General features: G+C 37.3%; 1 protein-coding gene across 1 annotated transcript in view; it reads right to left on the bottom strand.

The window, feature by feature from the left end:
- Nucleotides 1-26,622, bottom strand: part of Rnf212b (ring finger protein 212B) — a 145,435-nt gene that overhangs the window by 7,416 nt on the left and 111,397 nt on the right. The window contains exons 3-12 of the mRNA XM_077800278.1: nucleotides 22,557-22,657; nucleotides 21,671-21,723; nucleotides 20,859-20,933; nucleotides 8,430-8,545; nucleotides 7,862-7,922; nucleotides 6,895-6,923; nucleotides 5,222-5,268; nucleotides 4,981-5,023; nucleotides 4,770-4,830; nucleotides 4,358-4,406 (exon numbers count right to left, since the gene is read on the bottom strand). Of these exons, the coding sequence (XP_077656404.1) occupies nucleotides 4,358-4,406; nucleotides 4,770-4,830; nucleotides 4,981-5,023; nucleotides 5,222-5,268; nucleotides 6,895-6,923; nucleotides 7,862-7,922; nucleotides 8,430-8,545; nucleotides 20,859-20,933; nucleotides 21,671-21,723; nucleotides 22,557-22,656 (634 nt within the window). The 5' untranslated portion in view covers nucleotide 22,657. The remainder of the gene's footprint in view (nucleotides 1-4,357; nucleotides 4,407-4,769; nucleotides 4,831-4,980; nucleotides 5,024-5,221; nucleotides 5,269-6,894; nucleotides 6,924-7,861; nucleotides 7,923-8,429; nucleotides 8,546-20,858; nucleotides 20,934-21,670; nucleotides 21,724-22,556; nucleotides 22,658-26,622) is intronic.

Raw genomic sequence — 26,622 nt, 5'->3', positions numbered from 1 at the left:
CTCATTAAGTGATTTGAAGGTACGGAACAGGCAAAGTGAAGGGAGAGTCAGGAAGATCAAAGGCAAATCTGGAGTTTGATTAAAGAAAAAGAGGAATTATTTTAAGAATGTAAAAGTGATTAATATCATAGAAAACTGCTGCATGTCTGGTAGAAGAGGAATGAAAATGGCCATTAAGTCTTGTAATTGGAAGCCCTTGAATAGGTTGAAGAGTGTAGGAAAAATGTAAAAGTAAAAAGGTATTGGAAACCCTTTTAAGAAGGGAAACAGAGGGCTGAGGTTATAGCTCAGTGGCAGAGTACTTGCCTAGTGTGAAACACTGGATTCAATTCTCAGCATCACATATAAATATATAAAATAAAGGTCCATCAACAGCTAAAAAAAAAAGGAAAGGAAGCAGACATTCTACTATCATGTATATCTAAAACAAGAACAAATTAAAAAAAGAAGGTAAGCAGGATGTCCAATGCCATTTTACTTCTTCAAACAAAGAATCTTGAAAGCAGCAAGACAGAAGTCACTCATCATGTACAAGGGATGCTCAATAAGATTAGCAGTGAGAGGCCAGGGTTGTGGCTCAGTGGTAGAGCGCTTGCCTAGCATGAATGAGGTACTGGGTTTGATCCCTGGCACCACATAAAAATAAACAAATAAAGGTAAAAAAATATATATATATTTAAAAAAAGATTAGCATTGAATTTTCATCAGACACCATGAAGGCCAGAACAGTGGGATAACATATTTAAAGTGCTGAAAGACTATCAACCAAAAATTTATATCCAGCAAGATCATCCTTCAAAAATGAAAAAGAAATTAAGACACTCCCAGAGAAATAAATATTTAGACAGAATTCAGCACTATAAAATATGCCTTGCCAGGCATGGTGGCACATGCCTATAATCCCAGTGACTCTGGAGGCTGAGGCAAGAGGATTGCAAGTTCAAAGCTAGCTTCATCAACTTAGCTAGAGGCCCTAAGTAACTTAGTGCTCAAAATACAAAGAGCTGGGATGTGGCTCAGTGGGTAAGCACCCCTGGGTTCAGTTGCTGGTACAAAAAAAAAAAAAAACACCTCCCTGACAGTAAGACATAGGGGCACATACATGTAATACCAGCTACTTGGGAGGCTGAGGTAGGAAGATGGCAAGGTTTTTTTTGTTGTTACTTTTTTAGTTGTAGTTGGACACAATACTTTTATTTATTTATTTTTATGTGGTGGAGGATCGAACCCAGCACATATGCATACACACACACACACACACACACACACACACATATTTTGAGACAGGATCTCAGTTGTTTAGGGCCTCACCAAATTGCTGAGACTGGACTCAAACTTGCTATCCTCCTGCAGCAGCCTCCCAAGTGGCTGGGATTGTAGATGTATGCCACCACTCCAGGCAGCAAGAGACTCAATCTCAAAAACAAAATAAAACAAAACAAAAAACAAGTAGAGGATAAAGGAGCTGGAGGTATAGTTTAGTGGTACACTGTGTGTGCCTAATATATGCAAGGTCCTGGGTTTAATCACAAGCAACATGCACAGGGGAAAAAAAAAAAAGGAAGGCAGACAGGAAGAAAAGAAGAAAGAAAAAGATACTTCATGCAAACCATGAACAGAAGAGAGGAGTGGTTATACTAATAACAAACTAAATTAAAAAAAATATTACTAGAGACAAAGAATGGCATTATGTAATGATAAAAGAGTCAATCCATCAAGAAGACATAAATTTACATATATGTACCTAATAACAGTTCTAAAATAAAGTAAAATCTGACATAATTGGGGCTGGGTACAGTGGTACACGGTTATAATCCCAGTGTCTCAGGAGGCTGAGGCAGGAAGCAAATTCAAAGCCAATCTCAACAACAGCAAGGCACTAAGCAACTCAGTGAGACCCTGCCTCTAAAATAAATAAATATGAAATTTAAATAATTTTATATTTATATAAAAATAAATAAATAAATATAAAAATAGGGCTAGGGATGTGGCTCTGTGGTAAAGTGCCCCTGGGTTCCCAGGTATGTACCCCCCAACACATGAAAAAAAAAAAAAAAAACCCTGACATAATTGAAGAAAAAATTAGACAAGTCCATAGTAATAGTTGAAGACTTCAATACCCTACTTAAAAAAAAAAATAGAATAACTAGACAGAAGATCCAGCAAGAAACAGAAGCATGGCAACTGAATACCACTATATACCAACTAAACCTACTAAAATTTATAGAATATTTTATCCAAGGGCAGAAAATAAATTCTTCCTAAGTGCATATAAAACGTTTTCCAAGACAGATAACGTTAAGCCATAAATTTTTTTAAAAATCAATGTGTCCCCAATCACAAAGCAATGGAATTCAAAATAAATAATGGAGACATTTGGAAAATTCACAAAATGTGGATTTTTTTTAATATTTATTTTTTAGTTGTAGGTGGACACAATACCTTTATTTTTTTAGTTTTTTTATGTGGTGCTGAGCATCGAACCCAGGGCCTCATGAATGCTAAGCAAGCACTCTTCCTCTAAATCACAACCCCAGCCCAATATGTGGATATTAACACGCTACTAAATAGTCAATGGGTCAAAGAGAAAAAAAAAAAATCACAAGGACATTAGGAAATACGTTTTTTTTCTTTTGGGGGTTACTGAAAATTGAACCCAGGGGTATTCCCCTGAGCTACATCCTCAGCTCTCTCTTATTTATTGGCACCTGGAATTAAACTCAGGAGCACTTAACCACTGAACCACATCTCCTGCCCTTTTTAATTTTATTTTGAGACCGAGTCTCACTAAATTGCTGAAGCTGGCTTTGAACTTGCAATTCTCCTGCCTCAGCCTCCTGAAACACTGGGATTACAGATGTGTGCCACCATGCCCACCTAGCCCTTTTCTTTTTTGAGACAGGGGCTTGCTAAATTGCCTGGGCTGGCCTCAAACTTGCAATCCTCTTGCCTCAGTCTTCCAAGTTGCTGGAATTACAGGAACAGCCCTCTGTGCCCAGCTTAGAAAACAATTCAAGATGAATAAAAACAAAAACACAATAAACTAACCTTATAGGATGCAATGAAAGCAGTACTAAAGTGAAATTTATGACTGCAGATATCTATATCATAAATGTCTAATATCAATAATTTAACCTTCTACCTAAGAAAATAGAAAAAGAACAAACTAAACCCAAAATAACCAGAAGAAATAAGATTAAATCACAAATACATGAAATACAGAATAGAAAACAATATAGAACACCAAAAGTTGGTTCTTTGAAATGGCTGACCAAGACAAAAGAAAAGATTCCAGTTACCAAAACCAGGAATGAAAGAGGAAACAATACTACCAACCTGACTTAAATAAATTGACTAGACCATCTACATTTTTCAAAGGGGTCAATGTGGAAGAACTGGAGGAAAAATCTCTGAATTTTTCAAATGAAAAGGATTTGGAGCAGGGTGTGGTAGTGCAGCCTGTAATCCCAGCAGCTCCAGAGGCTGAGGCAGGAGAATCGTGAGTTCTATGCCTGCCTCAGCAACTTAGTGAGGTTCTGAGGAATTCGGGCAAGACCCTGCCTCTAAATAAAATGTTAAAAAGGCTGGGGATGTGGCTCACTGGTTAAGAGCCCCTGAGTTCAATCCCTGGTACAAAAAAAAAAAAAAAAGGACTCAGAAATTTCAAATTTGTTTTTTGTGAAAGAAAAAGAAAATCCTCTCTGATACGTTTCTCTTGGGACTGGCTGATGCCCTTGAAAACAGCAACAACAATTATAGTTTTTTTTTTCTTATATATATATTTTTTAGTTGTAGTTGGACACAATGCCTTTATTTTATTTATTTTTATGTGGTGCTGAGAATTGAACCCAGTGCCTCGCATGGGCTAGGTGAGTGCTCCACCGCCGAGTCATAACCTCAGCCCCAACAACTATAGTTTTAAGAGGACAAAAATAAGAAATTAGGTGGAGAAATAAAAATATTCCTTCATTGAAATATATTTATGTTTAATACACAGTGCAAAAGCCAGACATCCTTCAGTCTAACAATTTACATTGTCCTTTTAGACCTAATTTGTACTGCCATCTTGTGGCAGTTTTTAAAATTCAAGTTAATTATTTTACTCAGAAGTAATTTTGAATTTCCTGAGCAGAAATTTTCAATGGCTTTCTGTTACTCAACTTTATTTTCCCCATTATCAGTTTGAGAATAAAAATATCATAGTTTTCAAACATGTAATATATGTCTTGAGATCTGGAGTAACTGTCTAGGGAAAAAAAACAGTGAAATGACACTTTGTACAGAAAACCAGAAATCTGTTGATTTCTACACAGAATATGTTGACTTTTGACACCTTCTCCCCCTCCCCCTGTCTCACCAGCATTAGAGTCTCTGGGAGTGCTCCTTCCCTGCCGTCCTCTGCCTCCCTAGTGGACAAATAATAAACATTAATAATACTTCCTGTTTCTCTGCAACTACACATTCAAGCATATATTGTTCTCCCAGAGTAGTCACACTAGTTCAAGAAAGATCCATACTTTACTACTTCTAAAATTAACATGATAGACACTGCTAATTTCATCCTTGAACACTTCTATTATTTCTATCCCTATCGATTCAGTGTCAGCTTCTAATATCAGGTCTCCATTGCCAAACAAACAAAAAAGGTCTGCAGGGCATCAAATAGTTTCTGCCAAAGCCAGGATAAGTTTCAGAATCCTGACTTAAATTGTTGCTTTCATTCAGCTTTAGAAATGAAATTTTGAAAAGAGAAAGTGAATATTACTTACTTGGCCCGCACTACCAAAGCCAGCCACTCTATAAGGGAGAGACTCCACAGAGGAGGATCGACTATATAAGATGAGACAAAAAATTTGGTATTGAACTTTGACATGGACCCAAATTCTCTTAAGTCCCAACCTGAGCCACATCTAGGTATTTACTTCATCTTCCAACTTTTGCCAACAGTTTTTCATGTTGCAGTAAAGGTCTTATACTTACCTGACCACTTGGCTGCTCTGCTGGAAACTGAGTCGTGGAGTAACTGAAAGAGAATAACATGCAGGATAAAAAGCTGTCACCACTAGTGCATGCTGCCTTGGTTACCTGGTTGTATGATGTTTTTCATATCATACATAATATTAGGAAAATCACATTATGTTCTCTGAGAGAAAACAATTTTCCATGAGAAAATATATTTATTCATCTCACACAGATATGTGGTCAAAAATATATTGTCTACCTGACTGTGATGGAGAAGTAATGCCCACTGGTCGAGGTGTGGTCAGCCTGCAAGCAAAAAGAGGTAGCTCTAATCTCACTAAGCATAAGTGTCATTTTAGAGGATCAATCAGATCATTGTTTATAGAAACAGTAACTTCCTCTCTGAATAGATTGTTTATCTTATGTATTAGAATTATCACTCCAAAATATGGAAGCAAAGCTTCCATAAGATCCCTTTACTCTCCAACTCCTAAGCAAGAACTTCTCCACTCCCCTATTCTCCATAGTAGAAGTTCTTCTGAAGTACTTGTTTTCTTCCTTTCCACAGTGCCTCATCAAATACTGTCAACCTTACATCTCTTAATGTATTCATACATCCCTCCATCCTCCAACCCATCAAACCCATCTATCCAACAAGTATTTTTTATGTCGATATATATCCTAGATCTCTAAATTACAAAATAACTTGAATAAGATTCCTCTCTTTGAGAGACTCACAGGCTAATGAGAGATACTTTGTTAAAAAAAAAAAAATCAGGGGCAGAGCTGGGGTTGTGGCTCAGCGGTATAGTGCTTGCCTAGCACATGTGAGGCCCTGGGTTCAATCTTCAGCACCACATAAAAATAAATTAATAAAAAATAGGTATTATGTCCAACTACTACAAAAAATAGAATATTAAAAAAAAATCAGGGGCTAAGGATATAACTTAGTGATAGAATACTTGCCTAGCATGCACAAGACTCTGAATTTGATTCTCAGGATTAAAAAAAGAATAAAAATAACGTTTATTATAATGGGTGTATTGAAAGTACTAAAGAAAAAACACTAGGCAGTAACTTATATGAGTGAAGGGTGTCATGTCTTTTTCATCCACTGATTCAGGGTTTATTATAATGGGTATATTGAAAGTTCAAAAGAAAAAACACTAGGCAGTAACTTATGTGAGTGAAGGGTGTCATGTCTTTTTCATCCACCGATTCAGGGTTTATTATAATGAGTATATTGAAAGTTCAAAAGAAAAAACACTAGGCAGTAACTTATGTGAGTGAAGGGTGTCATGTCTTTTTCATCCACTGATTCAGGGTTGGTATTCAAAATATTTAACAGTTGGTAGGACACCCATGTCACCAACTAAAAAGGACTAGTGCTGTAGACCCACCTAATATAGTACTTTAGAAACTAGAGTAGGCAGTGAATCAATATTTATTGAATGAATGAACACAACATCTAACTCCACCTAATGCAGTCTTTGCAGAGGATATTATGTGAGTTGAATTCTGAAGGATGAGTAGTGTGACTATCTTATGATAGTCAAGGGTATTACAATCAAGATTTCACTTTAACTAAACAAATTTCACTTCAGCACTTTTCAGTGAATAATTCTTTCTCAGAGAAATACGAGAGAAATTCATCAATCATTTTCTTTATCTTGAAGCCCACACAGCCAGGAGTCAAGAAAGAAGAGGCTCAAAGCTTCCTATCACAAGGAAATGATAAACATTTAAGGAATGGGAATTTAATTACCTTGATTTTTATCATTACATATTGTATAACTGTATTAAATTATCACATTTACCCCATAAATTGTTTTACAATGGGTACAATTGATATGTCAATTAAAATATTTTTTTAGGAAAAAAAAGAAGTTTTCGAGATGGGGGCGGGGCCAGTATAGTTGCTCATAAACTAACCTGTTTCCTTGGTACCGACTTGGAGATTCCTGTGGGTGAAAAAATGGGAAAAAGGAAGCTGAAGATCAAAGGTCCTAATCAATGGATCTCAGTCTTACTTGTTAGATAACTCAGATACAATGTCTCTTAATTATGGCTGCTAAGGTTTCCTACTAGCTAGGAGAAAAAACAGGAGCAATGTTTCCTTAGGAAATTATTAGCTTTGATGAAATACAATGTTAGTTGTTTTTTTTTTTTTTTTTTTAAAGAGAGAGTGAGAGAGAGAGGGGGACAGAGAGAGAGAGAGAATTTTAACATTTATTTTTTCTTAGTTCTCGGCGGATACAACATCTTCATTTGTATGTGGTGCTGAGGATCGAACCCGGGCCGCACGCACGCTAGGCGAGCGCGCTAGCGCTTGAGCCACATCCCCAGCCCCAATGTTAGTTTTTCTTTATAAGAGCACACTGGGAATCCTACAGACCAAAATATGTAGTGAAATATGGAGAGTTTCTAGGGATTGAAAGGAACATAAAATGACCACAATATGCTAGATCAGTTATAGAAATGAGATCAACAAAATTATATAAATACACAGAATACTTTTAGGAAAAAAAGAAATGTCTAGGGAGTGTTTGGGAGGGTCCTGAGGTGTCTTGGGCTTCTTGAAGTGACAATCTGAGCTGCAACAGATGTCTCTTTCATGTATAAGAAAGCTTCCTAATTGGTACGTCAAAACTCACTAATCTTCAATGGGTTACAAGTGTACTAATATTACTACTTACATCCCTCTAAGGTCTCTGTAGCCTTTTCCTTTATTTCAGTGTGCTTGACACACAATATCAGTTTCCATGTGTGTCATCATATGAAAAAAGTTAGGATGCCCTATTTTATTATAGCCAGCTATATTGATAGATGGAAAAGCAGGAGAGAAAATAATAGGAAAGCAGGAGAGAAAATAATAGAAAAGAAACTCTATTTCATTCACCTTTAGTAGGGCTAGAAATTTCTTCAGTTCTCCATTCTCCTTTCTTAAGGTTGACAGCTCTCTAGGCGAACAATGGAAATAATCAGCTCCAGGTCAGTTGGAGAAAAAGTCTTAATATCACCATCATCATCAACAACATCATCATCATCTAGTTAATGCTTACTAAGAGATACTTGAAGATAAACATGGCAAAGCTTTGATGGTGAAATAATCAAGTGGGCAAAAATAAGCAGTCACTTGATATGATTTCAGGGGAGTTACCACAGAATTCCATTTCCTCTCCATATATCCAATTATGTACCTGAATATACATTGGGCAATTTTCTTTTTTTTTTTTTTTTAATATTTATTTTTTTCATTTTCGGCAGACACAACATCTTTGTATGTGGTGCTGAGGACCGAACCGGGCCGCACACATGCCAGGTGAGCACGTTACTGCTTGAGCCACATCCCCAGCCCCCATTGGGCAATTTTCAGTCTTTGCAACCACAAGAAAATAAGGATGACAGTTTCTCTGAAAAAAAAAAAAAAAAAAAAAAGCTATGTGGACATATGACTTGTCACTTACTTGTCCTGGCTGGCCACTGTTTGCTGTGCTTCCTGTAAGGCTGCTTCTAACTTTGTAATTCTATGCTTATAAAAGGCGATGAGGAGATCTGTTTGTTTCTTCTGGAAACTCCACACCTATTAGGGAAAAACAGGTCTTTGACATCACTCCCATAACTTTCTTCCCCCCACTTCTGGCAAGAGAAGAAAATCCATCAATTCATACTTTATTATTGCTCTTCCCCACCCCACCCCACCCCCGCCCCAGGATATCTGGTTTAATTCAAGACTCCTCCAAATTAGAGAGTTCAGCACTAGAGAAAGCTGAAGGTTTTTATTTTCAGAACACTGGCTTTCTAATAATGAAAATATGGTCCTTTAAAAATATAATCATTCATCCTGAGCAAAAACTGTTTTTCAAGCTCAGAATCAGTTCCACCTTGCCTACAACGATGAGCTTGAACACTGGTAACCAATTTATATTCCCTAAGACACTTGTGGGCTATTTATACTGCTACAGTAAAGGGTGAAGAGGCACCAGGACAGTATCTATTCCTGAATCTTATTTCTGGGCATGAACATATAATTTTATTTTTTGTGTCACTTTAGCATTTGTTATACGATGTACCCATTGTGAGATTGCTGAATCAGATCTAAAGTTAATATTTAGAATGTGTTTTGGTTTGTCAGGCTCTACTTTTGAGTACACAGCAATAATTATGTCTCATCTGCTTACTCCCTGCTCAGACTATAAACTTTTTGTCAAGGGTCCTTCCCTAGATCTTAGTACTCATCCCATAAACTTTTTTTTTCCTCATTTAATTTGCAATTTGATCTTGCCACTTCCCTACAGAATTATATTTATATAATCTCTAACTTAATCTTTCTTTTAGACTTAAAGGCAAACTAAATTAGTTATAGATAGATAAAAACTTATTGTGCACTACTTTATTTTTATTTATTTTTTTGTACTGGGGATTGCATCCAGGGGAGCTCAACCACTGAGCTACATTCCCACATCCACAGCCCTTTTTATTTTTTGAGACAGTGTTGCTAAGTTGCTGAGGCTGACCTCAAACTTGTGATTCTCCTACCTCCTGAGTTGCTGGGAATACAAACATGTGCCATCATGCCTGGTTCCAATTTTTAATTCAATTAGGAATGGAGAAGCTCTGTTCAATTAGTGACCAGATTTTATTCCAATGGTAATGTGGTAATTATTTATATATTAGGGGAAAAAAAACACATGATTTCAAAAGTCTTTTAAAAAAACATAAAGCTGGATATGGTAGCACACACCCGGAATTGCAGCAACTTGGCAGGCTGAGGCAAGAGGATTGCAAGTTCAAGGCCAGCCTCAGCAACTTAGCCAGGCCTTGTCCCAAAATAAAAAATAAAAGGGGCTGGGGATGGAGCTGAGCAATAAAGTACCCTTGGGTTCAATCCCCAATACCACAAAACAAACAAACAAACAAAAAAGCCCATAAAGTAGAACAGGGGTTAGCAAACTACTGACTGATGAATGCTTTGAACTGTGACAGAGATTGCATGGTTTAGGAAGCCTAAAATATTTACTAGCTTGCTGTTGTCTGAATGTTTGTGTCCCTCAAGATTCATAATTTAAAACCTAACCCCTGATATAACAGTGTGGGGTCTTTGGCCTGTGATTAGTTCCACAGAGCAGAGCACTCTGAAATGGGATTAGTGCCTTAGAAGGATTGAGGGATCCTGTTTGCCCCTTTTGCTCCTTGAGGATGCAGCAAGAGGGAGCCATCTTAGCAGAAAGTAGTGAGCCCTAACAATACATTGAATCTGCTGGGCCTTGATCTTGGACTGACCAAGATCTGTGAATGATACGTTTCTGTTGTTTATAAATTACCCAGTCTAAGGTATTTTATTCAGTCATACAAATAGCCTAAAATGGCTAGTGAAATTACATAATGGTATAGCCACTTGAAAGAACTGTTGGCAGCTCCTCAAAAAGTTAAACATAACAGCACAAACAGCTCTGTACTTGTGTAAGAGATTCATAAAAATATTAAACATTTAGAATGTTCCACTTGAAATAAATTCAATTACAGATCAAAATTTCAAAATGAAAAAGGTCTGTCTCAATTGGGGGACTAGATATATTCACAGATGGTTGGTTCTGGCCTGAAAGATGGGAAGGACTACATCTATTTCTGTAAAGAGATTTGTTCTTCTTTGATAAAAAGTCAACCATATTAAATGTTAGTAATATTCCACATCATGTACAACCACAAGAATGGGATCTTAATTAGAATAAGTTATACAACAATGTATGTATAATATGTTAAAATACACTTTATTGTAATGTATATCTAAAAGAACATATAAAAACAAACAAATAAATGTTGGTGATGAGGAATAATGACTCACATGGTAAAAGAATCCTGTTTTTACCTGTATATCGGGAGCCACTCTGGACAGGAGCTATGTACACACTTTTAAGTCATGAGTAAAGGGGTACTGAACAGTTATTGCACCCTGCAATACATTGGACTTTTACCCCCACCCCCAACCTCAGATAATGAGGTGTGTTTCCAGGAGTGGGTATCACTTGTTGGCGTTGAGTTATACTCACTTGTTCCTTTGTAATCCTACCCCTTTGCCCTTTTGGGGATAGAATGTTCCATGGAACCTCCCCTTGTGTATCCCCTGTGTAAAAATAAAGAATTCCAGTGGCTCTCTCTCTTTCCCCAGACCCCTAAGGTCACAGAACCATCTCCAGATTTTGAAAAGGTACTTCTGTGTGTTGGCGTACTTTCTCCGCCGTTTTCTTAAGTTATTAGAGTAATCAGATTTTATGAAGCCAGCATAGGTCACCAGGTCGAACAGATGGTAATAACTATATTTTCCACTATATATATTTCATTATTTAAACCACACCTATCTATTTCACTCCATAAGTGAAACTATCAGAGTAGTCCCAATTAATAAATAAAAATATATCCTTGTATGTTTCAATTTTCTAAGTCAAAGATGTATTTTTAGTGACTTGGATTCAGTTGATATCTTCAGGTACTTGGTAATATATATACTATGCTCACAGAATAAAAGATTCAGGAGACTGGGGTTGTAGGTCAGCAGTAGAGCGCTCGCCTAGCGCATGCGAGACCCTGGGTTTGATCCTCTGCACCATATAAAAATAAAGGTATTGTGTCCAACTACAACTAAAAAGTAAAATATTAAAAAAAAAAGATTCAATAGCTGCAATTATTTTTCCATGCTATGGCTATCAGCGCCTGTTCAATTATTGTTACATCAGATTTACATGAATATTTTTAGGGTGATGCAAAGTAATTTAACTTTAAAATTGTCCAATGAGCTGAGACAAATGGTATTTTTTGTTTATTTCACTGACTTGTGAATTTTTAAATCTTATCAATAAAACATACGTTAAGTTATGGAATAAAAAAAGTTAAGCATAAGCTGGGTACAGTGGTACATGCCTATAGTCCCAATACTTCAGAGGCTGAGACAGGAGGATCACTTGAACCAGGGAATTCAAGATAGCCTGGGCAACACAGCCAGACCTCATCTCAAAAAATAAACCAAAAGGGTAGGGATGTAACTCAATGGTAATGTGCTTGCATAGCATGAGTGATCCTAATCCCATGCATGGGTTCAATCCCTAGCATCATACATATACACACACAAAAAAAATGTTAAACGTACAGTTATCATTTGACCCAGTGATTTCACTACTATGTATCTACCAAAGACAAATGAAAATATGCCAGGGATTGTTGCACACACCTATAATCCCTGCAATTTAGGAGTCTGAGACAGGAGGATCACAAATTTAAAGTCAGTTTCAACAACTTAGCAAGACCCTGTCTTAAAACAAAAAATAAAGGACTGGGGATGTAGCTCAGAGATAAAGGGTCCCTGGGTTCAATCTCTAGTACAAAAAAAGGAGGTGAGGCTGGGGTTGTGGCTCAGTGGAAGAGCACTTGCTTAGCATGTGTGAGGCACTAGATTCGATTCTCAGCACTACATATAAAATAAAGGTCCATCAAGGTCTAAAAAAATATTTGAGAGAGAAAGAAATGAAAATATATACCCATACAAAAGCTTTCAATGTTCCACAGAAACATTTACAGGAAAAAGTAGAAGCTACACAAATGTCAATCCATGGATGGATAAGTAACATGCATACCAATCTATATAGTGGAATATTATTTGGCCATAAAAAGGAATAAAATATTAATAAGGCTGTGACATTATGAATAACATGCTTGGTTAATGCAGTCAGACACAAGAGCACACAAGGTAAGATTTTTTTTTTTTTTAAGTACTGGGGATCAAACCCAGGACACCTTGCACCTGCTAGGCAACTACTCTACCTCTGAGCCTTATCCCCAGCCCATATAATTCCACATTTATGAAATGTCCTGAATAGTCAAATCTATAGGAATAGAAAGTAAATTGTCTGGGGTTGCAGAGGATGGGAAAGATTTGGGAAGTACCTGTTAATGAGTTTAGGATTTCTTTTGGGGTGATGAAAATGTTTCTAAAATTAGGTAGTAGTGATTGTACAATTCTATGAATTTTTTGAAAATCACCAAATTGCATAATTTAAAAGGGCAAGTAAAAATATCTCAATAAAGCTGTTATTTAAAAAGTAGGTGTGGGGCTGGGGATGTGGCTCAAGTGGTAGCGCGCTTGCCTGGCATGCGTGCGGCCCGGGTTCGATCCTCAGCACCACATACAAACAAAGATGTTGTGTCCCTTGAAAACTAAAAAAAAATAAATGTCAATCTTTCTAAAAAAATTTAAAAATAAATAAATAAATAAATAAAAGTAGGTGTATTTTATAATTCCCTTTGAAATTTATTTTAATATAAATATTTCTTTTACTTATATGGTCTGTATTGTCCTGTAGGTTTATGATCTTTTATAACCTTCTATGAATTTTCCACATTACTTTTGAAACAAACAAAGTACTTGATAGCTTTCAGAATGCTTTCATCTCATTAGATAATTACCAGAAGTAGGATGAGGCTAGCACCTTATTCAATGATAGAGCTTGCCTGGCCTACATGAGGCCCTGTGTTCAATCCCCAGCACCAAAAAGAAAGAAAGAAAAGGATGAATATTCTTATTTTACAATACATGTGAGGGAGTATGACTGGGTCAAAGAAATGAAATTACAAGCCAGAAGGCAGATTTGATCTTGAGATTCCACCTCCATGAATTTTCCCAGTATTACCACTTTACCATATTTCTTAAACATTTAAAAGTACAACTCAATAGGTAAGATTGTTCTATTCATTCTTTCAAAAACTCTTTATTAAAATCCTTCTCTGTTTCCTCACACTCCATTAGGAGTTGATATATAAGATGAATAAGAATAATAATGCCCATAGCGGGAGCAGTGGCACATGCCTGTAATCCCAGCAACTCTGGAGGCTAAGGCAGGAGGATGATGGAGAGTTCAAAGCCAGCCTCAGCAACTTGGCAAGGCCCTATGCTAATCAGTGAGACCCTGTCTCTAAATAAAATACAAAAAAGGGCTCAGTAGTTAAGTGCCCCCTGGGTTCAACTCCCAGTACCAAATAAATAACAAAATAATAATAATGTCCATGCCCTCAATGGAAAAAGTGAAAATTATAGTACAACAGAGTGTTACATACTATGTATATTTATCCATGTACATGTTTGAGGATAAGAACATTCTAGACAGATGGAACAACATGTACAAAGGCCAAGAAGCAACAGATAAAACTATATATATATATATCTCAATTATTAATATATATATATATTATATATAAACTATATATAATATATATATATATATATATATATATTAATAATTGAGAAACTAGGCGTGCACCAGGAGATGGAAGCAGGAGGATCACCTGAGCCCAGGATTTCCAGGCCAGCAACAATGATAGCCCATCTCGATAAAATAGAGTAGATTGTCTTTGTTTTAGTTGGGTGTGAAAGGCTGAGGATAAGACAGGATACTCAAAGAGATAAGCAAGAAACAAAGCATCAAAACATGAGACTTAACAAGATAAGCAGCTCTGGCTTTCTAGGGCTTGTTAAGAGGGTTCAACTTTATTTTCAAAGCAAGGTTGTATTGAATGCTTTTAAATAGGAAAATAGGGCTAGGGGTATAGCTTAGTGGTAGAGCACTTGCCTAGCACAGGCAAGGCCCAGAGTTTAATCCCCAGCCTTGCAAGAAAGAAAGGAAGGAAGAAAGAAAATTATCATACTTACAACAATTCTTCTGGCTTCAGTATTGACAAATGATAGGAAAAGGGAAGGAATGGAGGCCAAAAGATCTGTTAGGAAGCTACTATAGTCATCTAGATGGGAAATTTTGGTAGCATGAACTAGAATTTGGACATGAAGTAGATAGACCTGAGATATTTTAGAGAGAGAAATAACATGATTTAGTAAAAAACTGAACATGTGAAGAAAAAAGGAAAGCAAGAATGACTCCCAGGTTTTTCGTTTGGTTATTAATATAGATGGTGACTATCATTCACCATGATAGAGAAAGAGTACCCTATTTTCCTGTATGTATGGGCGGTTGGTAAGACAGGGTGGAAGAATGACAAGTTCAATATGGGAAATGTTGAGTTAGTGGAGACCTCAAATCAGCAAAAATATATGCTTCTGAAGTTCAAGAGTAACACAATTCAGCTGGGTGCAGTGGTGCATACCTATAACTCCAGCAACTTAGAAGGCTGAGGCAGAAGGATTCCAAGTTCAAGAACAGCCTCAGCAACTTAGCAAGACCCTATCTCAAAACAAAATTTTAAAAAGGCTGGGGACTTGGACATTGTAGCACACCCTCAGCAACTTAGAGACCCTGTCTCAAAATAAAAATTAAAAAAGCCTGGAGATTTGGCTCAGTGGTTTAATCCAGTGATTCAAACTCAGTGGCTCTGTGTTCAATCCCCAGTATCTCTTTCTCACCCATGCAAGCATGCAAACACACAACACACACATACACACACCAAAAAAAATTCATTTATTCAGCAAAGATTTACTGAGTGCTGCCTAGGAATATTGTGGAAGATGAATAATAATGAACAAAACAAAATTGGTCCTGGACTCTATGGATCTTGCTGTCTATAAAGCTCATAATTAACAACAATAAAAATAAAAAATTATTTAAGTATTATTATGACAACAAAAAGTTTTCTGAGCTGGATGTGGTGGTGCACGCCTGTAATCCCAGTGGTTCAAGAGGCTGAGACAGGAGGCTCCTAAGTTCAAAGCCAGCCTCAGCAACAGCAAAGCACTAGTAACTCAAAGACCCTTTCTATAAATAAACTACAAAACAGGGCTGGGGCTGGGGCTCAGTGGTCAAGTGCCCCTAAGTTCAATTCCCGGTACCCCCCACCAAAAAAAAAAAAAAAAAAAGAATTTTTTGATAAGAGAATAATGGGCAGACCTAATTTAGATATAATGATCAGGGAAGGTTCCTCTGAGGTCATAGGCTAAGATCTTTCTGTACTGGAGATAATTGAAAGTCATCCACATGCTAATGATAACTGAACCATGGGAGTGGATGAAATTATCCATGGAGGGGATAAAAAATTAAGGCAAATAACTAGGATAGAACTCTTGAAGAAATGTAGATAAGAGATGAACAGAGAAAAGAGAACCCAAAAAGGAAACAGGATATGTTGATTATAGTGGCAAAGAATATTTCAAGGTGAAGAGAGTACACTTCAAATGCTACTGGGGATCAAATATAAGAACAAACAGTATAATTCACTAGATTTGATAATGATGATGTTATTGGTCCTCTTAGCAAGAGATTTAGTCAGACAAAAGTCAAACTGCAAAGGGTTGTGGAGAGATTTAGGAGATAAAGAAAGAGACTAAATGTAGACAAATACCCATCAATGCACTACAAAGTAATGTTCCTTCTCAAGACTTTGTTTAGTGCTCTTGTGATGGAACACCAACGATTATCTTCACATTGCCAAAACCAGTCAACCTTGCTTTATCCTCATCTTTCTTTTTTTTTTTTTCTGCCTTTATTTTGTTTATTTTTATGTGGTGCTGAGGATCAAATCCAGGGCCTTGCACATGCTAGGGGAGTACTCTACTGCTGAGCCACAACCCCAGCCCCCTCATCTTTCTTGATCTCAATAGTATTTGACCCAACTAATTATTTCTGCTTTCTTAAAAAAATCATCCTTCCTTGGGGCTGGGTCTATGGCTCAGTGGTGGTGCACGTATCTCGAATGTGTGAGGCCCTGGGTTCGATCCTCAGTACCACATAAATAAAAAATAAAAAGGTATTGTGTCTACCTACAACTAAAAAAATATTTTTAAAAAAAATCATCCTTCCTTGGCTTGACTTCTGGGATACCACTTTCTTTTTGTTTTTATCTTCTTGCTAACGTCTCCTTCTCTACCTAGTTGTTAGATATTAAAGAAACTCCTGTTCTTCTAAATTATCTCATCTATTCCCAAGGCTTTAATTAATTAATTATTAATTTTTTTGGTCCTGGGGATTGAACCCTGGGCCTTCCTTACACAAGCTTTATAAGTGAGTTATATCCCCAGCCCAACCTTTCGAATATATATTTTTTTCCTTTTGGGTACTGGGTATTGAACCCAGGGGTGCTTTACCACTAAGCTACATCCCCAGCCCTTTTTTATTTTTTCTTCACTAAGTTGCTTAGAGCCTAGCTAAATTGCTAAGGCTGTCCTCCAACTTGTGATCCTTCTACCTCAGCCTCCCAAATTGCTGAGATTACAGGCATGTGCCATTGGGCCCAGCAATCTTTAAATACTATCTATATCCTGACAAGTTCCACATTATATCTCAGTCTAGTTCTTATGCCCTGAGTTCTGGAATCTGCTTTCCTGACTTCTCCACCTGAATTGCTAACAAGCATCTATCTAAAACCTATTATGTACAAGATTATCTTTTCCCCTCAAAGTAATCTTTTCTGTTTGGTAAATGGTATAGTCATTCCACTCAGCTATTCAATACAAAACCCCAAGATATATTCCTTGGTTTCCTTTCTTTTTCTCATTGCCCACATCCAAATCAACAGCAATTTCTAAGCCAGGCATGGTGGTGTACACCTGTAATCCCAGCGGTTTAGGAGGCTGAGACAGGAGGATCACTGAGTTCAAAGCCAGCCTCAGCAATGGCAAGGCACTAAGCAACTTGAGACCCTGTCTCTAAATAAAATACAAAAATAGGGCTGGGGATGTGGCTCAGTGGTCGAATGCCCCCAAGTTCAATTCTTGGTACAAAAAAAAAAAAAAAAAAAACCAGCAATTTCTAGTAGTTCTTGCTAGGAAAAATATCTCAGAATTAACTACCCCTCTCCATTTCTGTTGTCACTTTAGCTAAGCAGTTTTGCTAGATTTCCCCTTGGCCTTCTAACTAATCTTCTTGCTTCTATTCTTAACCTCTTTATAGTCCATTCTCCACTCAGCAGCCAGATTCTCTTTTAAAATTATATATCAGAGGGGGCTGGGGATGTGGCTCAAGCGGTAGCGCGCTCGCCTGGCATGCGTGTGGCCCGGGTTCGATCCTCAGCACCACATACAAAGATGTTGTGTCCACTGAAAACTAAAAAATAAATATTAAAAAAAAAATTATATATCAGATAATCATCTCTTTATATAAAACCCTTCAATGGTATCCTACTGCATTTAGAAGAACTAAACTCCTTTCTTTGGTCTACAGGTACCTCTTTCTGACTTTACCTTAAATAATTTCCCTCCTAACCATCCTTAAAGTGAGAACGTTCATTAATTTGCAAACATTTCTTAAGAATCTAATTTATGTCAAATACCTAATTAGACATTGGGTGTTACAAAAATGTCTGCCTTTGAAAAATGTACAGTTCAGTGAGTAAATCAGACACATGAACAAATAAAATAAATCACTCTTTCAGAATTAAGTATTTTGCAGTTAAAGGCAAAGTGGGATGTAAGTACAAAGGACAAAATACAATTTCTGCCCACAGAAATCATGGAAAGCTTTTGCCAAATAATAAACAATTACTGTCATGAATTTGAAAGATGATTACTTATGGGTAAAGAGGCAGTCTATGATCTAGGAATAGAAGAAAGCTAACAGATACATACACAGCTCTCAAATACCTTCAAAAACTTATCTAGAAGTAAGTAAAGAATGCAAAACAGGCAGCTTGATTAACTATCGTGCAGACTATGGAAGAAAAAGGCTCTTGTTAAGTCATTACAGAGACTGGGAATACAAATGCATATTCAGAGATACTTCTATTCATTCATTTAACAACAGTATTTTGAGTGTACACTATACATCAGGAACTAGTCAATAAAAACAATAAACAAAACCAACCAAATCTGTCTTCATGGAGCTTATATTCCAGTGTAGACTTCAGACAATACACAGATACATAATATAATTACAGAGATAAGAGCTATGATGAGAAATAAAGCAGGTTAAGGAATAGGAAATGTTGAGGCTAGCTGGGTATGGTGGTACACACCTGTAATCTGTGAGATTCAGGAGGTTGAGGTAGGGGGATCACAAATTTGAAGCCAGCCTCAGCAACTTTGTGAGACTCTCAGTGACTTAGTAAGATTCTGTCTCAAAAGAAAAAAATTAAAAGGTCTGGGGATATGGCTAAGTTGTACAGCACCTCTGTACCAAAAAAAATCTTAAAAAGAGAAAGAACATTGGGCTACTTTAAGATATTGGAGTCTGTAAAGGTCTAACTGAAAAACAAGTTTTGAGCAGATATCTAAATGAAGCAATCTAGGTATAACATGGGATCAGTTATTCAACTTCCCAGATTAGGAAAAACATTTTTAGACTTTGCTGACTTCACCAAACTGGTCCTTCACTGAAGTGATGATTAACTGACCCTTTCTATTTATTTTATCTTGATTATTTGACCATGTGTGATTGGTTCTCTGATTAGACAGGTTAAGATTCAGACTACATACGATTTCTCTACTGATCATTAACTAACCCTGAGTTTAGTTATTAACCAAAGGTCTGCTCTTTCTCTTGTTCATGTGACCTATTTTACATTTATCCTTGAGTCTCAGCTGCATTTTATCTCCTCATAATGTTAAACATAGTATCAAATATGATGGCTTACCTAAGCAACTAAAGACAAGACACAAAGTTTTAATTCTCCTCATTCTATCTCCAGAGGGATACTAAAGAAAAATGATGTCTACTACATTCAGTAAGAAAATAACCAAGGATCACCTTCATGTTTAGAAGAGAGGTATTCTCATAAGAAGGGGCTGTAGATTATGTAGCTCAATGGTAAGGCACTTGCCTGGCCCATACAATGCTCTGGATTCCATCCTCAGAACCACAACAAAGAAGAAAAAAAAAAAAGAGTGCAGAGAAGAAACAGTGAGTCTCAAGAAATATGCCAAGATAGGAATACCACAAGATTACAAAATAATCTCAGTGGATAACTAGAATAGAAAGGAAAAGCCAAAGTGTTTTATAACATGGCTGTAGCTCAGTGGCAGAGCGCTTGCCTAAGCATGTATGAGGCACTGGGTTCACTCCTCAGCACCACATAAAAATAAAAGACATTCTGTCCATCTACCACTATAAATAAATAAAAAATAAATAAATGAATGAATAAGTAAATAAAAATGGCAATTTCTGTCAAATGATTGTTCTGCCTTCTCCTTACCTTCTTCTACATTCCTATTGCTACTAACAAAGTCAAAGGTTTTCCAACGATGGGGTATTAGGAAAGGAGAAAAAATTTCTAAAATGCAGGCAACTAGTTATAAACTCCAAGTGAAAAGTTAAATATTATTAGAAAGGTTATTGAAAAATTAAAATCAAGAACAAGGCATACCTTCATAAACTTAGGTATATAAGCAAAAGGTTGAGAAATAAAACCAAGTCCATTGTTTATATGACCAAGCCTCCCCTTTTTTTTTTTTTTTTGGTATTAGGATTGCTAACCACTGAGCTACATCCCTAGCCCTTTTTTGTATTTAGAGACAGGGTCTCACAGAGTTGCTTAGGGTCTTGATAACTTGCTGAGGCTGGCTTTGAACTCACAATCCTCCTGCCTCAGCTACCCGAGTCACTGGGATTACAGGTGTGCTCCACCATGCCAGGCCAAGCCTATATATTTAAAGCAATTTTTAGAAGATGCATCTATCTGCAGAGAAAGATGATAAAACTCCCTAGGATATCTTTTAGTCTTAGGACCTACTTAGTAGAACTAGGAAAAACAAAGCAAGATTTAATTATATAGTGATTTTTATAGCCTTTCACAGATTCTGGGTCAGTTAAAAAGTTAACTGATTGAGATCTGTATCATCAAGGAAGACAACAAAGAGAGCAATTTCCTCCATTGTGTTCAAATGCAGTGTAAAGAGAACCTCTGATAAAAGAATAAGATGCAATTAGAATTTGCCTGGAAAATCGTATTTTATTAACTTTAATTTTTCATACCTGAGAGATATGACTAAAATACTGCAAAGCTGTCTCCACAGGGCTTTTGAAGAACATCTTCTCCTGAGGTTTTAGCTATGAAGAAAATAAAACACACAATGATAATATCCACAATGGAATGAAATAAAATATTTCTTTTATATTTTTACTATTGCTCTGTGTAAGTTTTTTTTTTTTCCTTTCTTTTCTTTTTTTCCCCTAATCATTGTAATTTATACATACTTCCTACAGGTCAGGATTAGGGTATGATGTTGAAGCCAGATTTAAAATTAGGTAGTCAGTGTAGTTAGGTAAATCGGGTCTAATATCGAGTGAAATCTAAAACGGAGGCCATGTTGAGAATGAATTTCCGGAAAAGCTGAGCAACTCAGCTTTAATGAAGCCCAGGAAACTGCCCCCAACAGATTTGAAGACAGCCCATCCCAAAGAAATGTTAATGAAGCCCAGGATACAGCCCCCAACAGATTTGGAGATAGCCCATCCCAAAGAAATGTTAATGAACAGCAAACTTGACTCCGAAATGCCCAGATTACTTCTTTGGCTCACCTGTGTCCCAACCCTTCCCACCTACACTCCATCACCAAAAACTATAAAAAGGGGAACACATTCGCCCTTCAACAGATTCCACCTCTTGGGTCCCCTTCTTCCTCCAGGAGAAGTCTTTCTGCTGTCCTTTAATAAACTTCTAATTTTCCACTCTGACCTTGCCTCGGCGTGCTTCTCTGGTGTTATTCTTCAACATTGGGGAAGCAAGGACTCGTCACCGGTCAACAGCGGTAACAATGGTTTGTGGCAAAAGAAAAAAAACTTACATTATCAGAAAGAGCCAGATGTTTGCAAGGAGTTCCACAAACAGCACATTTTTCTGGGAGAAAAAGAGAAAAATGTTTGGTCTCATTGGCATGAGGGAAGATTTTCCTAAAGTACATGGTAACAGTCAAGTAGGCTAGTAAAAAACCAAAGGGGTTCTCAATTTAGAATACCATAATACTATAAAAGGGCCTCAACCTAAGCTCTGTTCTCTAAATCAGTATTTCCAAACTAATATGCCTAAGAGTAAATAAGACTTTCACAGAGTACCTCTACTCATCTCCTCTTTTTTTTTTTAATTCCTAATTTTTTTTGTGTGTGAGACAGCAGAGACAATTCTAACCCCAAAAGGAATACCAAAGTACTGGTAAGAGCACCAGAGTACCAATGATTTAATTTTAAGTTACTCTTTTATCCTATCTACCAACAGCAGGCACACAGTGAGTACGGCCTGAAATGCCCTAGTTACTCCTATTCTGTTGTCACTTTGCTAATATTCCTAGGTCTTGCTTTGAAGTTCTCCTTTTATTCACCAATCTGAAAGGAACAAAAATTAAATTTCTAATCTTTCCTTGTATAGTGAAATTTTAGTAATGGTGCTGGTTATCAATTAAGATAAATTCTATGTCAGGAGAAATCACATGGATTATGCTTCACAGAGACAAACTACTCCAACAGGAGTTGCTGTTACCATATAGCAAACCAGTTTGTTACATTAGCAGATAATTTACAAAGCTCATGGGATTAACATAGAGAAAAATCCTCTCCAGAGGCTAACCTAATCTGACTGTTCTTTCCTTGGGAAATAAATGTTTCCCCACTTTGCTCTCCATATTGTTCCTGTTGTGAATATTTTTGCCTGAATCTGAAAACAGTAAAGTTACTTACCCAGAGTCACACACTTTTTACAGAAAATATGGCCACAGCTGGTAACAAAGAAATGGGCCCCATCTTTTCGGAAACATTGGTTGCAGTGAAACCAATCCATTCTGGAGCAGATAAAGAAAAAAGAATAAAATGGGGCCTAATATAACTATTTGTTTTAAAACCTATGTAACACTGTTTGCTGAGTTTCTGATTGCTTATTGGGATGCTCATCAATGTCGGCATTCCAACTGACTATAAAGAACTATGAGAAAAAAAGTATGAGAAAAAGCAGACTGAAGATTATGTTATAGATATACATACATCACATATATATATATATTTAATATATTTTTAAAATAGGAAAACTGGTGAGATTATTTGTGTGTATTTTGCCTTTCCAAGTTTTTTGGATTAATTCATATAATTAGAAATTAATTTGTATAATTAGAAAAAACGATCTTAAAAAATGAAAAACCAGAGGCTGGGGTTATAGCTTAGTGGCAGAGTGCTTGCCTAGCATGAGTAAGGCACTGGGTTCAATCTTCAGCACCACATAAAAATAAATAAAATAAAGGACAGTGTCCATCTAAAACTAAAAGAAATATTAAAAAAAAAAAAAAAGAGGAAGAAGAAAAGAAAAGAAAAAGAAAAACCAGCCAGGCATGGTGGCACATGCCTGTAATCTCAGTGGCTCAGGAGCCTGAGGCAGGAGGATCACAAGTTCAAAGCCAGCCCCAGCAACTTCATGAGGCCCTGAGCAATTTAGCAAGACCCTGTTTCAAAATAAAATATAAAAAAGGTCTGGGGATGTGGCTCAGTGGTTAAGTGCCCCTGGGTTCAATCCCTGTTACAATAGAAAAAAGAAAAGCCATCTATTTCTTTCTTCACTGTTTCCTGTTATTCGGCAAAAGTAAAGCCAAGAGGAGGTAGTGGGCCAGTTGTAGATCACATAGGACATATTCTATGTAAGGGGGACAGAGTTGATGAATGATAATATGGTCTCAGTTTATACACTTTTCCTTCTGCTCTACAGAAACTCAGAATCATAGATCTGGATGGGCCTTGAAAATCATTTAATGTTGTGTCCAATTTTATCTTTTCCAAAAGATGTACGTGATGATTGCTGAAATTAAATAATCTGTCCTGAGTTCTTTTTTTTTTTTTTAAGTTGTAGTTGGACACAATACCTTTATTTTATTTATTTATGTGGTGCTAAGGATAGAACCCTGGGCCTCACATGTGCTAGGCAAGCACTCTACCGCTGAGCCACAACCCCAGCCCCCCCTTTTTAAAAATATATATGTGTGTGTGTTCTGTTTTTTTTTTTTTAAGTTGTCAATGGACCTTTATTTGTTTAAGTGTGGAGCTGAGAATGCAACCCAGTGCCTCCCACATGCTAGGCAAGCATTATATCACTGAGCTACAATACCAGCCCTGGAGTTGTCTAAGATTAGAATCTGTCTCCTGGGCTGGGGATATAGCTCAGTTGGTGGTGTGCTTACCTTGCATATACAAGGCCCTGGGTTCAACCCCCAGCATCACACACACAAAAAAAAAAAAAAGAAAGAAAGAAAATGAAAAAATCTGAGTCTCTTGATTCCCTGTGTAATGTTTTTTGTTCCCACATTAAATATTACCTTTTTATTAGACATGGAAGCCACACATCCTGTATTTTCTGCCAATTTCAATTTTGTTTAAGTATACATGACTTAGCCCTTCTTTGGAATTTACTTTTTTTTTTTTTTTGGTGGGGGGAGGTGCTTAGCAATCGAATCCAGAACCTCACATATGCTAGGCAAGCATTCTTATCACTCAGCTACATCTCCAATGCTTTTTTTTATTTTGGTTCAAGGTCTTGCTAAATATCCCAGGCTGGGCTGGGGATGTGGCTCGCCTGGCATGTGTGTGGCCCGGGTTCCATGCCCAGCACCACATACAAACAAAGATGTGGTGTCCACCGAAAACTAAAAAATAATAATAATAATAAAAAATAAAAAAAAAATATCCCAGGCTGACCTCAAATTTGCAATCCTCCTGCCTCAGCCACCAGAGATGCTGGGATTACAGGCCTGGCTTTTTAGTGGGATTTTTAAATCAAGAAATCAACATATCAGTGGGATCGGAGGCAAATGCCTAACCCCAGGTCCTTTGGAGGTTAAGGCAGGAGGATCCCAAGTTCTAGGTCAGCCTCAACAACTTGGCAAGACACTATTTCAAAATAAAAAATAAAAAGGGGGGCTGGGGATGTGGCTCAAGCGGTAGCGCGCTCGCCTGGCATGTGTGCGGCCCGGGTTCGATCCTCAGCACCACATACCAACAAAGATGTTGTGTCCGCCGAGAACTAAAATAAATAAATAAATAAATATTAAAAAAAAAAAAAATAAAAAAAAAAAATAAAAAGGGCTGGGGATGTAGCTCAGCCATACAGCAATCCAAGGTTTAATCCCCAGCATTCCCCCAAAAGGGAAAACATTGACATATCAAAAACATAGAACTATATCATACCTCCTAAATGAAATCCTGTTTAATTGTTTAATAAATATGCTATTTAAGGATATACTTATTAGTGTGATTTCCTTTAAAATTAAACTGGAGGGGCTGGGGTTGGGGCTCAGTGGTAGAGCCCTTGTCTAGCAAGTGTGAAACACTGGGTTTGATCCTCAGCACCACATAAAAATAAATAAATAAAGTAGAGGTATTGTGCCCATCTATAACTGAAAATATTTTTTAAAAAGAATGAATGAGGGGCTAGGGTTGTGGCTCACCTGGATTGATCCTCAGAACCATATAAAAATAAATAAACAAAATAAAGGTATTTAAAAAAACACATTTGTCTAAAAAAACCATATTTGTCTAAAAAAAAGAAAAGAAAAAGAAAGAAAGAATGAGGCACGCCGGGCGCGGTGGTGCACGCCTGCAATCTCAGTGGCTCCAGAGGCTGAGGCAGGAGGATCACGAGTTCAAAGCCAGCCTAGCAAAAGTGAGGTGCTCAGCAACTCAGTGAGACCCTGACTCTAAACAAAATACAAAATAGGGCTGGGGATGGGGCTCAGTGGGCGAGTGCCCCTAAGTTCAATCCCCAGTACCAAAAAAAAAAAAAAAAAAAAGAAAGAAAAAGAAAAAAATAAAAAGAATGAGACTAGTTTGCACCACACTTCAATAATTTTGTCACAAAAGGAAAATTTACCATAAAAACTTATGAATAAATAATCCAACAAAAAGGCATCCCACAGTGCCACGAGCGTCAGATCCCCACAGTTCACTAACTTCTAACCCGTAGTGAGTCTGAAGAGGTAGTGGAAAGGCCCAATGAGGACAAAACTCGCCTCGTTTCTGGGGGTGACGAGGTTTCAGTAACCGCAAATTTCCCCTAAATTCTTTTTCTACTTTCCTTCCCAAACAGCTTCGCTGCTGTTATCCAGAAGACCTCCGGTTTCATGGAAGCATCCAGTCCTCCTCAGGAAGAGCAGGAAAAGGCGGGAAAATTAAGAGCGGGCCTGGCGCTGCTGTGAGGCAGACAGCGGAGCGTGGCCATGGGCGCGTGCACCCGAGTGGGTGGCTGCCGGTGTGCTAAGCGAGTGGGTGGGGCTCCGGCCCTGCGTCAGGAGTGGGCGGGGCCTGGGCAGAGTGTTCTGCTAATACTTCAAGAACGTTCACCGCTTTTGAAAACTGGGCCCTCAGCAGGGAGGGCTGGGGTATGGCTCAGCGGTGGAGCGCTCGCCGGATCCTCAGCATCACGTAATGAATAAGTAAAATAAAGGTGTTGTGTCCAACTACAACTAAAAATACATATTAAAAAAAAAAAAAAGATAGGCTGAGGATGTGGCTCAAGCGGAAGCGCGCTCGCCTGGCATGTGCAGGGCCCTGGGTTCGATCCTCAGCACCACATAAAAAAATAAAATAAAGATGTTATGTCCACCGAAAACTAAAAAATAGAAAAAATAAATAAATATTAAAAAATTCTCTCTCTCTCTCTCTCTCTCTCTTAAAAAAAAAAAAAAAAAAAGATAAAGACCTGGAGTCGATAAACCCGGCATGGTGAAGCATTCCTGTAATGCCAGTGGCTTGGGAGGCTGAGACAGAAGGA

This window comes from Urocitellus parryii, chromosome 6, assembly GCF_045843805.1.
Source record: "Urocitellus parryii isolate mUroPar1 chromosome 6, mUroPar1.hap1, whole genome shotgun sequence".
In the NCBI taxonomy this organism is placed as follows: domain Eukaryota; kingdom Metazoa; phylum Chordata; class Mammalia; order Rodentia; family Sciuridae; genus Urocitellus; species Urocitellus parryii.
The sequence above is the reverse complement of the archived record's forward strand: the minus strand, read 5'-3'. Positions and strand labels throughout refer to the sequence as shown.